Source organism: Euleptes europaea, chromosome 12, assembly GCF_029931775.1.
Source record: "Euleptes europaea isolate rEulEur1 chromosome 12, rEulEur1.hap1, whole genome shotgun sequence".
NCBI lineage: Eukaryota > Metazoa > Chordata > Lepidosauria > Squamata > Sphaerodactylidae > Euleptes > Euleptes europaea.
In genome coordinates this window covers 60,777,352-60,792,031 of record NC_079323.1, presented here as the reverse complement: position 1 = coordinate 60,792,031, position 14,680 = coordinate 60,777,352, and the positions used below count along the sequence as shown (strand labels likewise).

The following is a 14,680-nucleotide window of genomic DNA, read 5'->3' as shown; positions in this document are numbered from 1 at the left end:
GGCTATTTTATCTAAGGTCGTGGTGGAAATACTTGGCTGAGTCCTGTGGGAGCTGCCTTATCAACTCTACATATCACCATTCCATTATCTTCTGAACTGGGACGAAGGATTCCTTTTATTCAGCATCTAGTTTCTCTAGCAGTTGTGGAGTCTGTAAGATCAATACCTGGATACCAGGTATTTTTTTCTATTTCCATTCTGTTATTTCCCTTTCTTTTCAGCCAAAGGACTGGCATATATCATTGTTATGTCAGACTTTACCTCCTTAGCATCATTCTTCAAATAAAATTCAATATATTCTGTCCTCAGGTTTATATTTATTTGTTCATATGTAGTTTGTTTCCACTCTGTTCTGTTCTTTTCAGCTAAAGGACTGGCATAAGAGAGCAAGCGTGGTGTAGTGGTTAAGATGTCTCACTAGGACCTGGGAAACCCAGGTCCAAATCTCCACTCATACCATGGAAGCTGGCTGAGTGACCTTGGGCCAGCCACACACTCTCAGCCCCAACCCTTACTAGTATTTGAGTGGGAGACCTCCAAGAAGAACCAGGCGCGTGACGCAGAGGCAGGCAATGTCAAACCACCTCCCAATGTCCCTTGCCTTGAAAACCCCATGAGGTTGCCATAAATCAGCTGTGATTTGAAGGCAAAAAAAAAAAGAAAAGAAAAAAGACTGGCATATATAATTGTTATGCCAGTCTTTACCTCCTTAGCATCACCTCACAAAGAAAATTCCATGTATTCTGCCTTCAGATTTATATTTATTTGTTCATACATAATATTGGAGTTACCATCGTGAACAAAATGCATATTTAGTAGATTAAAGCTGACAGCCCATTCTGATTTAATGTGCATTGTAACCCAGTTCCTGTAAACAAGATGGATTTACCTTTTGGTCCCACTCTTGCTTTATTTGTGTTATAAAAATGATGAGGAAAATTGAGAAGAAGAAAAAATAACAAAATGAACAATTGCCTCTTTAGATTTTTGTTGGAGCAATTTCAGTGGCCACTTCATCCTTTTTAACATTTTTCCATCCCTAGTTTAATGTTGAAAAGGTTTTTCCCCAAGCTGTGAAGCAAGAGGCTAACCATATCCTCTCAGGAGGGAATCAAGTGTCCTGTCATCACTGCTCAAATTACAAACCAATCTTCTTTAACACCTCATTCATTTCCTTTGAATATAACCAATTCTGAATATTGGCTAACTGTAAAACATTGGTATTTCACAGGACTAGTTAACAAAAACATATGTTCTCTATATTATACAGAAGCAATGCTTTGCACTTATTTACATATGAATTTCATTTAAGGTGGTATCCAATAGCCTTTCCTTTAGGAGTTGTATTTATTAACACTTCCCTACTTCAGGATTTTGTAACTTGACTCTCTAAATGCTACAAGGTAGAATTTAAAGTAGCGTAACATCTGAATTCTCTGTGGTTTGGAACACTAACAACCCATTCCTGAGCTGGCGGCATACGGGGACGGCAGGTGCAGCACCGCCATTCCCGGCGCCGGCGTACCAGGCTGAACGGGGATAGGAGGCCACCTAACCAGCGGCTCCTCTACCTGGCCCACTCCCGGAACGCCCACTACGCCGGTGCAGCCTCTCTACACCGTGGCCTGCGCCACGGAGAGGCCGCACCAGTGGGGGGGCAAGGCGCAGTCCCACGGCTCTCGGCTGCTGGCAGGACTGTCCTCGCCACCAGCGTAAGTGCATGTAATCACGGTTTTACACACACTTACATTGGCGGCGGGGTCATGCCACCACCTAAGAGGCTTCAACGTGAAACCTCAGGAATTCACTGTAAGTCTCTTAAGCTACTATTATTATTTCTATGTCATTTTTTATCCTACCATTCTTCCATGGATATAAAATTTGCATATATGATTTACCTCCCCTCCCCATTTTATCCTGGCAATGATCCTACGATGTAGATTATATTACAAGAACATGATTAGACAAATACTTTTAGTATTGTAACTTTTATATTTTATCAAGTACAATGTGTATGCTTGTTTATTAGAAAAATGAGGTATAAGTTATCTTAAAAATATGTTTGTCACATACATTTACCCTTTTTGGTTTCTTTAAAAAAAAACAGAATTTTGAGGGACTATGAAACTGCAAAACTTTCACTAAAATCAGTGGAAATAATGTGAAAACAAAGTATTGGGCAAAGGATCAGCAATGTACTGATGGAGACTTTTCAGTGCAATAATATGTGAATACCAACAGGCACATTTGTTTCCCTAGGATATTGACCTGCGGGTAAAATGGCCGAATGATATCTACTACAGTGATCTTATGAAGCTTGGTGGAGTTTTAATAAATTCCACCCTAACAGGAACTACATTCCACGTACTTATTGGTAAGAACATAAATTATGTCAAATATGCTTGTTCTTTCTCTTGTTTGAAGCCATTTTTACATTTTGTAATTTCAGAACAGTAATCATATTAGTCTGTTTCAGAAAAAAAATGAATCCAATTGTACCTTAAATACTAACGAAATTTATTTCAGCACAAGCTTTTACAGGTCAGAGTTTACTTCATCATCTGTGTGTTGTGTACATTGGCATATGCATGTATATCCAAAGCTACTAACAGAACACCAGTAGAGGAGGAATTATTACAACGAGACACCTGTCGTAAATCCTTCAAGTGTGAATCTGCCCAAAAGATTAGAACAAATGCAGTTATTACAAAGAGAGATCAGAAGGCCCAATTTCTCATGGCATATGTATGTGACATTATATTGCAATGCACAGATAAAACAAAATCCAATCAAAAGAATAATAAATTCTGACAGAGTGAGTGCCACTACCACCTTTTGATGTATTGGAAAAAGTATTTTTATTTAGATATTTATACTCTGCTTTTCTCCCCAATGGAAATCCAAAGCAGCTTACAACATCTTTCTCCTTTTTTCATTTTATCCTCACACCTGAACCCTGTGCTAAAGGTTAAGCAAAGAGAAAGTGACTGACCCAAGGTCATCCAGCAAGCTTCCATGGGTTTCCTATATTCTAGTCCCTCATTGTATATTCTGGTTGAGTATAGATTCATCTCTAATCAAGGAAAGTACAGGGAAAGGGGAAGGAAGCTATTAGAGAAAAAAGGCTTCCTTCAGAAACTGGAAGGCTTGCTCAAACGAGGCAAACAAAAGCAAACAAACTTTCACAAAGGAAATGCAAGCAATCAATTAGAGATTTAAAAAAGCATTTTGAAGTACATATCTCTGAACACATGAAGACTAACAACAAGAAATTCTTTAAGTATCTTAGGAGCAGGAAACCAGCTAAGAAAGCAGTTGAACCATTGGATGACAATGGGCATAAAGGAACACTAAGGGAGGATAAAGCGATTGCTGAGAAGCTAAATGAATTCTTCTCATCTGTCTTCACTGTTGAAGATATAGGGCAATATTGCTGATGTGCTTGGAACGCGCTTCTTCGTACCAAGGACATCTTAATAACATGAGCCACTGTTTCCATTTATCCAGTTTCACACGGGCAAAGTCACTAGTCGGAATCCTTTTAAAACGCCTCTCTACCACTGCTGAGGGAACTAAACATGGTATGGAGAGAGTGGACAAGGAGAACAATGATTCAGATGCATAAGCATGCTGTTGTTCATTGATGGTGCACCAACAGACACACGATGAAAGCAGCTGAAGAAGCCGAATGAATTATGGAAGCGTGCTATGTGTAGCATTTATAACAAGTCTGGATCTGCTATCATCTGCCTAGAGAGCAGAAAAACTATATGGCTGGAAAATGAATGAAAAATAAACAAATAATTCAAGGTTTATGTGTACATTTCTCAAAGCCATGGTTATAGTTCTGAGAGCTTTATTCAAACACAGTTACTTTTTGCCAATTATTTTATCCATTTTTGGAGAGCAGTATGAGAATGAGGGTTCAAAAAGGATCTTAGGCAAGAGAGCCTGAGAGATCTAAAAGCTGACATGATGATGGAATCATTTGGGCTTTTCTGCAAATCCAGTTGCTTTCTGTGAGTTAGATGAGAAGCTTCAGTTTTTAGAAGTCAGGGAAATAGTATTTATTAAACATTATTTTCTCTGTATGAATTCCAGTGGGTGCTCAGAGCTAGTGTATGCATGAAATATTCCATTAATTTCAGCAACCAGAGCAGACCCACACATGCAGATCAAAAAATGTGCATGCGGAATTGCTTCTTCCATTGAAATTATTAGGACTAGGGTTGTGCAAAAAAAAGGTAAATTTTGGGTTCGAGTTTATTGGGCCCGATTCTTTTTGGTAAACCCGGAATAAGCCAAATACCCATACTGGTAAATTTGTACTTCAGCTTTATTTCCGGTTTACTGAAAAATTCAGGTCCATTCGGGGACTTTTTTGAAGCTCCTGTGGGGGCATTTTTGGAGGTAGGCCCATTGCAGGCATTCATGGGAAACTGAGTTTTCCTATGACTCTTTAGAGAGGAAGCAGCCATTACAGACTGAAAAGTAAGTCTTTTAATCATTCTCCTGGGGGGGCATTTTTCAAGGTAGAGTCACCAAATTCACAGCATAGCTTCAAGGGACTCTCCTTGCGTGAACCCCAAAGTTTGGTAAAGTTTTGGACAGGGGGTCTGATTTTATGGGGTCTGGAAGGGTTCACCCCCTCCTCCATAGAGAAGTGTGTTAAAGTTTACAATGCTTCTCTATGGAGGAGGGGAGCAACCCCTTCCAGACCCCATAAAATTGGACCCCTGACCCAATCTTCACCAAATGTTGGGGTTCACGCAAGGAGAGTTCCTTGAAGCTACCCTGAGAATTTGGGAGCTCTGCCTCCAAAAATGCCTCCCCCAAAGGTCATTAAAAATATTCCCATAGGGAAAAGCCTGGGAAAGCCGAAGCTGAAAAAAGTTGAATACCTATTCGGCTTATTCGGCAATCGCCTATTCAGCTTTGGGGAGATCCCCAGGTTTTGATGTTGGGTAAAACCAAAACACAAATATTGCCAAAACGGCTAATTTTGGGTTTATTTTTGGTTCGGGTTTATCAATATGCACAACCTTAATTAGGACAGTTCTTGCAGGCAGGTGGTGGAGAAACAGCATGTGCACCTCATATGGGCACCTCCATGCCCATAAACACTGACCTGTCTACACATAGTATTGTTTTTGCCCCATAATAACAGTATATTCTACATCTTTAGATAAGTGAGCTACATAAAAATATCTTTCTGTTAAATGAAGCAGTTCTGCCTTTCCTTGAGAGTGGCCAGTGGGAGCTGATGGAATATTGGTGAGAGAGACTGGAAAACAGCCATTAGTTCAATAGAGTGTGAGTCTGGCTGAGTGAGGCTGTAGAGAAGAACAACTTAAAGCTGTCTGAAAAGAGTCAGTTTGTAATGCAAGCTCCCAAATGCTGGAATAGGGAAACTGTTCAAAAGATCAATTGAAAGGAAACTTTGAAACCTCTTCCTGATCTACTCCAATGTTATGTTCACACCAGAAATAAAAGCTAACTCCTTGTTTGTTTAACCCCATGGGCTGGTTGTCTCAGGGAAAGGCGCGCACACACACACACATCTCAGCTTGTATATAGATATAGAATAATAAAATTGAAGAGTTGGAAAGGGCTAAACAGGCCATCTAATCTAACCCCCCTGCTCAATGCAGGATTAGTCTAAAGCATCCATAATCAGTGTTCATCAAGTCGCTACTTGAAGACTGCCAGTGAGGGGGAGTTCACCACCTCCCTAGATAGCCAATTCCACTGTTGAGCAACTCTTACTGTAAAAAAAAAGTTTAATATCCAGCTGGTATTCTACCTGTAATGTAAACCCATTATTGTGAATCCTATCCTCTGCTGCCAATAGGAACAGCTTCCTGCCCTCCCCTAAGTGACAGCCTTTCAAATACTTAAAAGACAGCAGTTATGTTCCCCTTTAACCTTCTCTTCTCCAGATTGAACATTCCCACATCCTTCAGGCTTTCCTCATAGGGCTTGGTCTCCAGGCCCCTGATCATCCTCATCTCTCTCCTCTGCACCCACTCCATTCTAAATATTGTCGAAGGCTTTCACGGTCAGAGTTCATCGGTTCTTGTAGGCTATCCGGGCTGTGTGACCGTGGTCTTGGTATTTTCTTTCCTGATGTTTCGCCAGCAGCTGTGGCAGGCATCTTCAGAGGAGTAACACTGAAGGACACTGTCCTTCAGTGTTACTCCTCTGAAGATGCCTGCCACAGCTGCTGGCGAAACGTCAGGAAAGAAAATACCAAGACCACGGTCACACAGAGAGACACTGTCCTTCAGTGTTACTCCTCTGAAGATGCCCGCCACATCTGCTGGTGAAACGTCAGGAAAGAAAATACCAAGACTACGGTCACACAGCCCGGATAGCCTACAAGAACCACTCCATTCTGTCCACATCCTTTTTGAAGTGAGGCCACCAGAAGTGCACATAGTACTCCAGGTTCAGCCTGACCAGTGCAGTGTTCAACAGGACGATGACATTTTGCAGTGTGGATGTTATGCCTCTGTTGATAAACCCCAAGACCACACTAGCCTTTTTCCGCTGCATCACACTGACTGCTCATATTTAGCTTACATCCTAACTGTACCCGAAGATCTTGCTCACACACACTGATACCCAGAAGTGTATCCCCCACCCAGTACGCATGTTTCTCATAGATATAGATATGAATAAATGGTGGCAGCATTTGAGTCCCCAACCCCAATAGCTCTGAATGTTTGAGTCCCCAATCCCAATATCTCTGTGCAGTGTCTGAGTGAGGGGTAATTATTAAGGGGAGCTGGCTTACCCTGTCTGGTGGTGTCTCTGTGAGTGAGAGAGAAGACCTGGGATGTGAAATGGTCATGGCTCTCTATACATTATAAAAGAGGCAAGGTGGGTGGTGAAATCTGTAACCCTGAACCTGTGGAACAGAGGACATGGAGAGTGGTGAGCACTGTGTGTGAGTGAGAAAGGTCATCACAGAAGCTTATTCAGAAGGAGCGTGTCTGGATGTTACTGTCTTGGAACCTTTTGAACTGGCTTTTTATATAGAGAAAAAAGAGCAAATTCTGTCGTTAACGAGGCAGACTTGTTTTTAGCAGAGTAGATTCATTGGATTATATAAGAGTCTGTGTTCTTTCTTTATGCCTGAAAAGAAATATCTTCTGGAAACTTCTGTGTTTCACAGCTGTGTGGATGAACAGGTTTGCCTTGTGTTAAGAAAGAAGAAATATTTGCAGGTAACTGGAATATTTCCTGTTCTACCTTTGACTAGTGTTTCTTCCTCAGGCTGTGGATTTAATGTGAATAACAGCAATCCTACTATTTGCATCAATGATCTCATTATGGAGCACAATAAAACAAAGAATACACAATTAAAGCCCTTAAGTGCTGACTGCCTGATTGCAAGAAGTGTAACAGTGCTAGAAAAACTGATCAACACCTTTCAAGAGAAAGGACCTAATGGAGTTCTTCCCTTGTACTATAAATACTGGGTACACAGGTCAGTAAATATGTCCATTTAATATTCTAAGTTATTCTGAATAGCTTCATAGAAACTGAAACCAATCTACCATTGAAGGAAGACACATCGGTATCTTATAGGTATAATGATTTAATTGGCTTTTGAATACAATAAGCAAGTGTTCAGTATTTTTCACTAATATTTGTGTAGGAAAGTTTAGCATAATCTTACCGTTCAGCATGCATGCATTAAAATCCATCAGAATGTTTGCACTTGACTGGTTTCTTAAAGCTAAATATCAGCCTACTAGCTTGAGCTGAAATGCTGAAAATACTATGTTTTAACTAAGAAGTTTATTTTTAAAAAATACTACTGCAGGCAAACTAATTAAGGTACATAAGGTGTAGTAAACTAGAAGGTCCTGGTGGAACTGATTATAAAGATAGTTAGCTGAATTAACTGTACTATGTACATGTATTTCTGAAGAAGGGTCCTGTTTGTGGGATTCCCATGGCATTTGACTGGCTGCTATTAAACACATGAAGTTGCCTTATACTGAATCAAACCCTTGGTCCATCAAAAACAGTATTGCCTACTCAGACCGGCAGTGGCTCTCCAGGGTCTCAGGCTGAGGTCTTTCACATCATCTACCTGCCTAGTCCCTTTAACTGGAGATGCCAAGGATTGAACATGGGACCTTCTGCATGCCAAGCAGATGCTCTACCACTGAGCCACAGGATGCTGGACCAGATGGACTACTGGTCTAATCCAGCATGGCTACTCTTATGTTCTTATATAAAACAAGTTATCTCTCATACATGAGTCTCATGGAAGATATCAAAGGAACTATCTGATCAGATGTATAAGATTCTTGGAGTAGTAGCCTGTCCTTGCATATGTTACATACATAAATACTGGTGGATGATTATTTGTTTCTTGGTGAAATGTTTAAAATATGATTGCTTGGCTGTAAATCTAGATAATCAGAATAATCAGATATCAAGTAAAAATGGAGGGGGAGAGTAGATTAGACCAACTATAACCAGGGACTTGATAATGCTCACTTTACTGAGTAATTATTGCTTTTCACTTGCAGCGGTAAGCAAGTCCATCTGAAAAATGATGGGGGACCACTAGCCTGGATCGTTGGAATAGATGATTCTGGATTCCTTCAGGTTCAAGAGGAAGGCAAAGATGTGGTGACCGTGCATCCAGATGGCAATTCTTTTGATATGTTGAGAAACCTTATAATCCCAAAGCAGCAGTAGCTTTTGAAGATGGCAGAACAGCAGATCTCTAAAAAACTGTTTTATGCTTTCTAGTTAGGTCTTAAGCTTGACTGGAGATAGTATATCAACTGAAGTTAGCTAAAGCTGATCTCTAAAAAACTGTTTTATGCTTTCTAGTTAGGTCTTAAGCTTGACTGAAGATAGTATATCAACTGAAGTTAGCTAAAGCTGAAGAAAAGAAACATTGTGTACCAAGCAAAATTTTTTGCATTATTTAATTGTTCTGCTTTTCTATTGGCTTGGGGGAAGGGGTTCATTATATATTTTTTTCTCTGTGCATTCATGGGAGAGGAGAGGAGCCTTATGGTCAGCATGAAAACCCTGGCATGTAATTTTTGGAATGGTTCATTTAACTGAAACTTGCAACTGGAAATGTTGTGTTTCTCTGTTACCGCAAACTTTTTCACTTCTACTTACACAACACCTTTAAAACTAATACTCCTGTTATCTTTGTTTGTATGCATAAACAGGAGATAATATATTTTGCAGTGGAATATTTTGCAATATTAAAATGGTAGCTTTGCTTAGCAATGCCTCAGTGAGATCGTTTTTATTGTGGATAAATCAATCTATAAGACATGTGCAAAACAAAGCTTATTTACATTTTTAATTCATTTTAAGGTATGCCACATGGTTATCAATAGGATTCAGTTCCTTTTCCTGTCATCAATTGTTTGAAAGGGATTTTTGCTTTTTTTAATGGCTCTGCATTTGCTGTGCTGGAACCTAGCCAAAACTTCCATAAGATTGGTGTCTCTGCATGTTCAAATTCTGTAGGAAACAATATTATTTTGAGATTTGGCCAAGACTCCTACATTACTCAATAGCCTTTCACTTACTTGGAAGTAGGTCTTAATTGTCAGTACAGATAGGGCAATAAATAGACAATAGTTAGGCCTGTAACATTTCCTGAAATTTTGAAGCCTGGTGGGGGGAGTTGCCTTAGAAACAAAAATTGAGGGGGAAATTAAATATATGCAATAATTAATTATCAACTTATTTTACTGCTTTAACCACATAAAAAGCCCATTGCTGAATGGAGGGCAATTAGGCAGTAGCTGGGAGCAGCACAGCCATGCTGCCTCCTCAGAGGCTTCCTGGCCACAAAATAACTATATTAAAGGGGAGAAATTTTTTGAAAAGTGTAACATGTACTGGGCTACACCAGCAAAACAGTTGGTGTAGCAACGCTGCAGTGAGAAGGGGCATTCCCAGGGCAAAAGGGGTCTGGAAGCTAACTAACGTCAGCTCCACCCCTGGGAACGCCACCCTGCTGGCATGGTTTTTTCCTTCTGTGATTTCCATGTGGGTGTGGCAGCGCCAGCTGTGGAGGCCTACACAGCTCTATGGCTCCCTGGCACCAGCATGTTTGTCTCTGCGCCGGCGTCTGTGCCATTTTGCACAGTGGTAAAGTGGCACAGGGTCATGCCGGCTCCTATGGAGCTTCGGTCCCTGCTTCAGGAATGCTTGGCACATGTATGATTTACATACATTTGTACTATTTGTTATAGTTATTAAATTTAAAAGTATAAATGTCTTACAGCCCATTCCTGAGCCTCCAGGATGAAAGTCCTTAGGAGGCCAGGAAGGGGCTGCGCTGTCCATGCCCCCTGCACTGGCACCCATGCCACTTAGCCATCTAGGGTGGCTCGGACGCTGGTGGGGGGGACCTGGACGCCATTCTCCCAGCGCTATCCTCCAGCATGCCACTGCGCAAAACCTGTGCTGGCATCCCAGGGAACATTCCTGGGGCATGCCAGGGGGTGGAGCTGCCAGTAGGCAGCTTCCTGTCCCCTTTTGCTCCGGTATGCTGACAGAGAGAACAGCTTTGCCGCGCCAGCTTTTGCTGGCACACCCTCACTGTTTTCAATAGGGCAAAATGCCCCATTTAAATAATAAAAAACTCTCAGAAGGTTTTTTAAAGCCTTTCAGCAGCTGGGGAACAGCTTTGGAGTTGCCATGGCAGCGCCTCAGCCACACCATCCCCAACCACCGAAGGCTTAGGAATGGGCTGCCCATTTTCTACAAGCGAAACTGCAAATACATCCCATACTAAAGAGAGAGCTGCAGATTTCTGTATCCTATGCTATTTTAGCTCATGTAACTAGTCTTTGCCATCTAAGAGATGGGGGGTGGGAAACTTGAACAATGGGCAAAATTGATAGTGAAGAAAAGAAAGTGTATAACATTGAAAACTATGAACTCTTCAATATGTGAACTCTTTGTATATAGGTTATAGCATTAATTGCGGACAAAATTAGTCACATTTATATAATAAATATGTCCAAAAATATTGCATGTCTACAGTACACACTGGAATCGTACACACGTTGTAGACCAGGAGGGCCCAATATGGCGCCCATGGGAGCCCGGGCACCCACCAAGTGTTTTTATTTATTTTTAAGTTATTTAAAAGATTTTATTATTTTTGCAACATAGAGATAACAATAAGTAAATTTAACATCTATATATAGAACTTATTTCTTACATTTCTAATAATTTGTTCCTATACTAGGTTTCATTACAGTGATTTCACAATAATTTGGGTTAGTCTTATTTTCATCTGCATTTGCTTATCAGAAAAACTTCTTTTAAAACATTTTTCTTAAATCATTCTCTTTTTACTTTAATTCTCAACTGAGTTTCCAGCCATATATGTATAAAAGACATTCAATTTTTCTTGAAATCTCAAGGGTTTTTAGAAAGTGGGTCAGATCACATGGGGCTCTTGTCCAGCAGGGCTTCTGATTGGCCACTAGAGAACTGATTGGCTGCACAGATTAAATACATTGTTTTGGCAGCAGCTGCCACCACACTGTTGGTTTTTTTCTCTGTCACTCTGCTTTCCTAATGTATTTTTAAAATTAATCCTTTTCTCCCATGTATTTGGGCTTCGGTGCATGTGACTCCATCACCTAGGGCAGCCGTTCTGTGGGTGTGCCACAACTGGTGTCAGAATTCTAGAGGTGTCCACAGGGTCAAAAGGGTTGCAGGCCCCTGCTGTAGTCTGTCTAAAATGTTCATACTGCACGTTCTGAATGAATAAAACCTTGTCTCAGTTTTACTGAGAGCCAAATTAGATGTTCCCTTTTTTAAAGAGTTGGGTTCCCCACAGCCTTACAGAAAATATGGGGAATGGGTATTTAAAAATAAAGCGCAGCCTGTTTGGTCTTGGAATGCCACCATGGGAGGGCAAAGGGCTCTTGCCTGCCCTCGTCAGCCATTTCCCACACCAAAACAGCACTGGGGGTTGTTGTTTCCCCAGTTTTAATGCTCCATGTGGAGCCCATCCCCCCCCAACCCAATGGTGTTCCAAGCCCAGACATGATCTGCTTTATTTTTTAATAGCCAATCCCACAGTTGCTGTGTGGCTGCAGTGAACCCAGACCCAACTCTTTAAAAAGGTGAACATCTAATTTGGCTCTCAATCTCAGCACTCAGACCAAAAGAAAACGTTTCATAGGAGCTTTATGAGTGCTCTCCAAAATTTTCAATTTGGAAAAACAAAAAAGAAACCCCCCCCCCAAATTTCCCATTTTTATCAGCTCAACATCTTTAAAAGCAACATGTAATTAACTCCACACAAAGTGTTAAAACAGTTTAGGTCTTTAATGGTTGTTAGCCATAACAGATAAGTCATGGAACGCTATTCCTTTGATTCTTCAGTCAAACAATGACCTGTGTGCGCCACCATGTCCAGAACCAGCCTAAGGGTTTTTGGTGCCCTAGGTGCATTTCCCCCACCACAAGCTGGGTATTTACAGAGCCACAGCTGCACAGAATTGGATGGGCACAGAGCCTCTGCGAGTGGAGCTGGGTGGGTGCAGAGCTGGTGGAGGCCTGCTTTTCCTTTTTCCCTCTGGGTAAGTATGCCCTGGTCGCCTTTGTGCAGCAGCAGCATGGCATGGTGCCTGGGGCTGCAGTTTGCTTGCCCGTACACAGGTGCATGCGGCGCTGGATGGGGGAAGGCAACCAGACAGGCCAGCAGCAGTGAGGCCTTCACCAGGCTGCCCTCCTCTGACAGGCAGGTAGCTGTGACACTCAGAGTTGCTGCTTGCCACACCTGCTTCCACACAGGCACACACTGCACTCGTTGAAAGCGAAGGCTGCCAGGCAGGCTGACTGCAGCAGCAGCAACCTTAGGGTGCCCTCCTTTCTCCGGTGGGCAGTGACACCGCATCAGGCTGCTTCTTGCCACAGTGGGCCACGGCTGAGTCCACTGCTGCCATGGGGAAGGGTGGGCACCGCAGACTGGCACTCTGGGCAATTGCCTAGGTCCACCTGGTGGGCAGGCTGGCCCTGACTGTGCCTTCTTGCTTGCTCCATCACCAGGCATCTGGTCAAGAGACCCTGAGTCTGGTCCAACAAAATATTTTGACAAATATATTGCCTCTTTGTCAAGATAGTAACTGTTCTGAATAGTAATTCTGTGATAATGTCACTTTAAGCCACTGGTTCCCAACCAGGGGTCCATGAACCCCCAGGGGTCCGCGAGAACTAAATTAAGGTCTGCAAAACAAAGTTCTAAACCCATAATAAATTAATATTTTCAATTAAAAGTTCTCTATTATAAAAATATATATATTCAAATATTATTCTAAGTTTAATGTTTAACTAACAGTTATGATTAAAGTTTATTTTCAAATTCTCAGAATTTTTATTTTGAACCTTGGGGTCCCTACACCGAACAAAAAAGTCCTAGTGGTCCCTGGTCAAAAAAAGGTTGGGAACCACAATAGTAGGCCCTCTAGCGTTACAATGTGGAAGTCTTGGTTTTTATGAATTCTGAAGAAAGTCTGTTCCCATCTAGCCTGGCGCAATGGTTAGAGTGGGAGACACAGGTTTGAATCCTCACACTGCCATGGAAACTTTTGCAGGGTGACCATGCACGGTGAGCCAGTCACACACACTCAGCCTAAACTACCTCACAGGGGTGTTACGAAGATACAGTGGAGGAGGTGAGAAAGATGTAAGCTGGTCTGAATCCGCATTGGGGAGAATAGTGGGATATAAATGAAGAAACTAAATAAATGAATATTTCTTACTCTTCAAGGAGTGTACATGGTGTGTATCGTCCCCCCCCCCCATTATATCTTCATAGTAGCCCCTGTGAAAATTGGTCAGGCAAAGGGTAGCCCAGATGAATTTTATGGCTGGGCAGGGATTTGAACCTATTACACTGACTTATTCTGTGAATAATGACACTTCTAGCACAAAATAACTGATTTAGTTTGGACATGGTGGTGGTTAGTCTTACCAGTTTTGAGAAGTCTAATAGACATGCAAATGAGAGGCAGAGAACTTGTGACATTTAGGTGAAATGCTTTTAAAACAAGCATAGATTTTCTTTGCTGAGCAATAATAAGAGTACAAGGTGTTGAATTTTTTTTTAAAAAAACATACTTTTTCAAGCTTAACCTTGGCATTTCTTGCACTGGAAATTTTTCTGCATTTAATTTCCTTTTTGTAAATGAAAACTAATGAAGTGTGGACAACAGAGAGACAAGTAGATTAGGTGAAAATACCACTTTTGCCTTTTCATTTTAACAGCTTGTACTTGTATATACAGTGCTACATATTGTCTTGAAATACGGGGGGAAGAAACATTAATATCAATTAAAACTGTCATGTATCTTCCCGCCCCCCCCCCCTGTGCACTAAAGGAAAATTGCTGTTTTGTACAGAACAGCTGAATAAGGTCTTTCTGACTAGCAGCTGTTGCAGTCAGAAATGCCTGTGGACCTTTATATAGGATGCTCAGCTAAAGGTATATGGGGAATACAGCTGGTAATTGCATTGTTTTCTGAATCAAGCTTGGCAACTACTCACAACTTCTGTATGAAAGACTGTAACAGTCCTTGAGAGAAACTAAGACAGCATAACAAAATATTTCTTTCTTTCCCCGTTCTTAGACCAATGGCTTGAACAATAAAACCAT

The 14,680-nt window shown here is 41.4% G+C and overlaps 1 protein-coding gene across 1 annotated transcript in view; it reads left to right on the top strand.

The window, feature by feature from the left end:
• The window catches only part of HLCS (holocarboxylase synthetase), a 124,376-nt gene extending 115,625 nt beyond the window's left edge, over positions 1-8,751 (top strand). The window contains exons 8-11 of the mRNA XM_056858566.1: positions 17-177; positions 2,260-2,374; positions 7,279-7,492; positions 8,550-8,751. Coding sequence (XP_056714544.1) covers positions 17-177; positions 2,260-2,374; positions 7,279-7,492; positions 8,550-8,721 — 662 coding nt within the window. The 3' untranslated portion in view covers positions 8,722-8,751. The remainder of the gene's footprint in view (positions 1-16; positions 178-2,259; positions 2,375-7,278; positions 7,493-8,549) is intronic.
• The last annotated feature ends 5,929 nt before the right edge of the window (positions 8,752-14,680 follow it).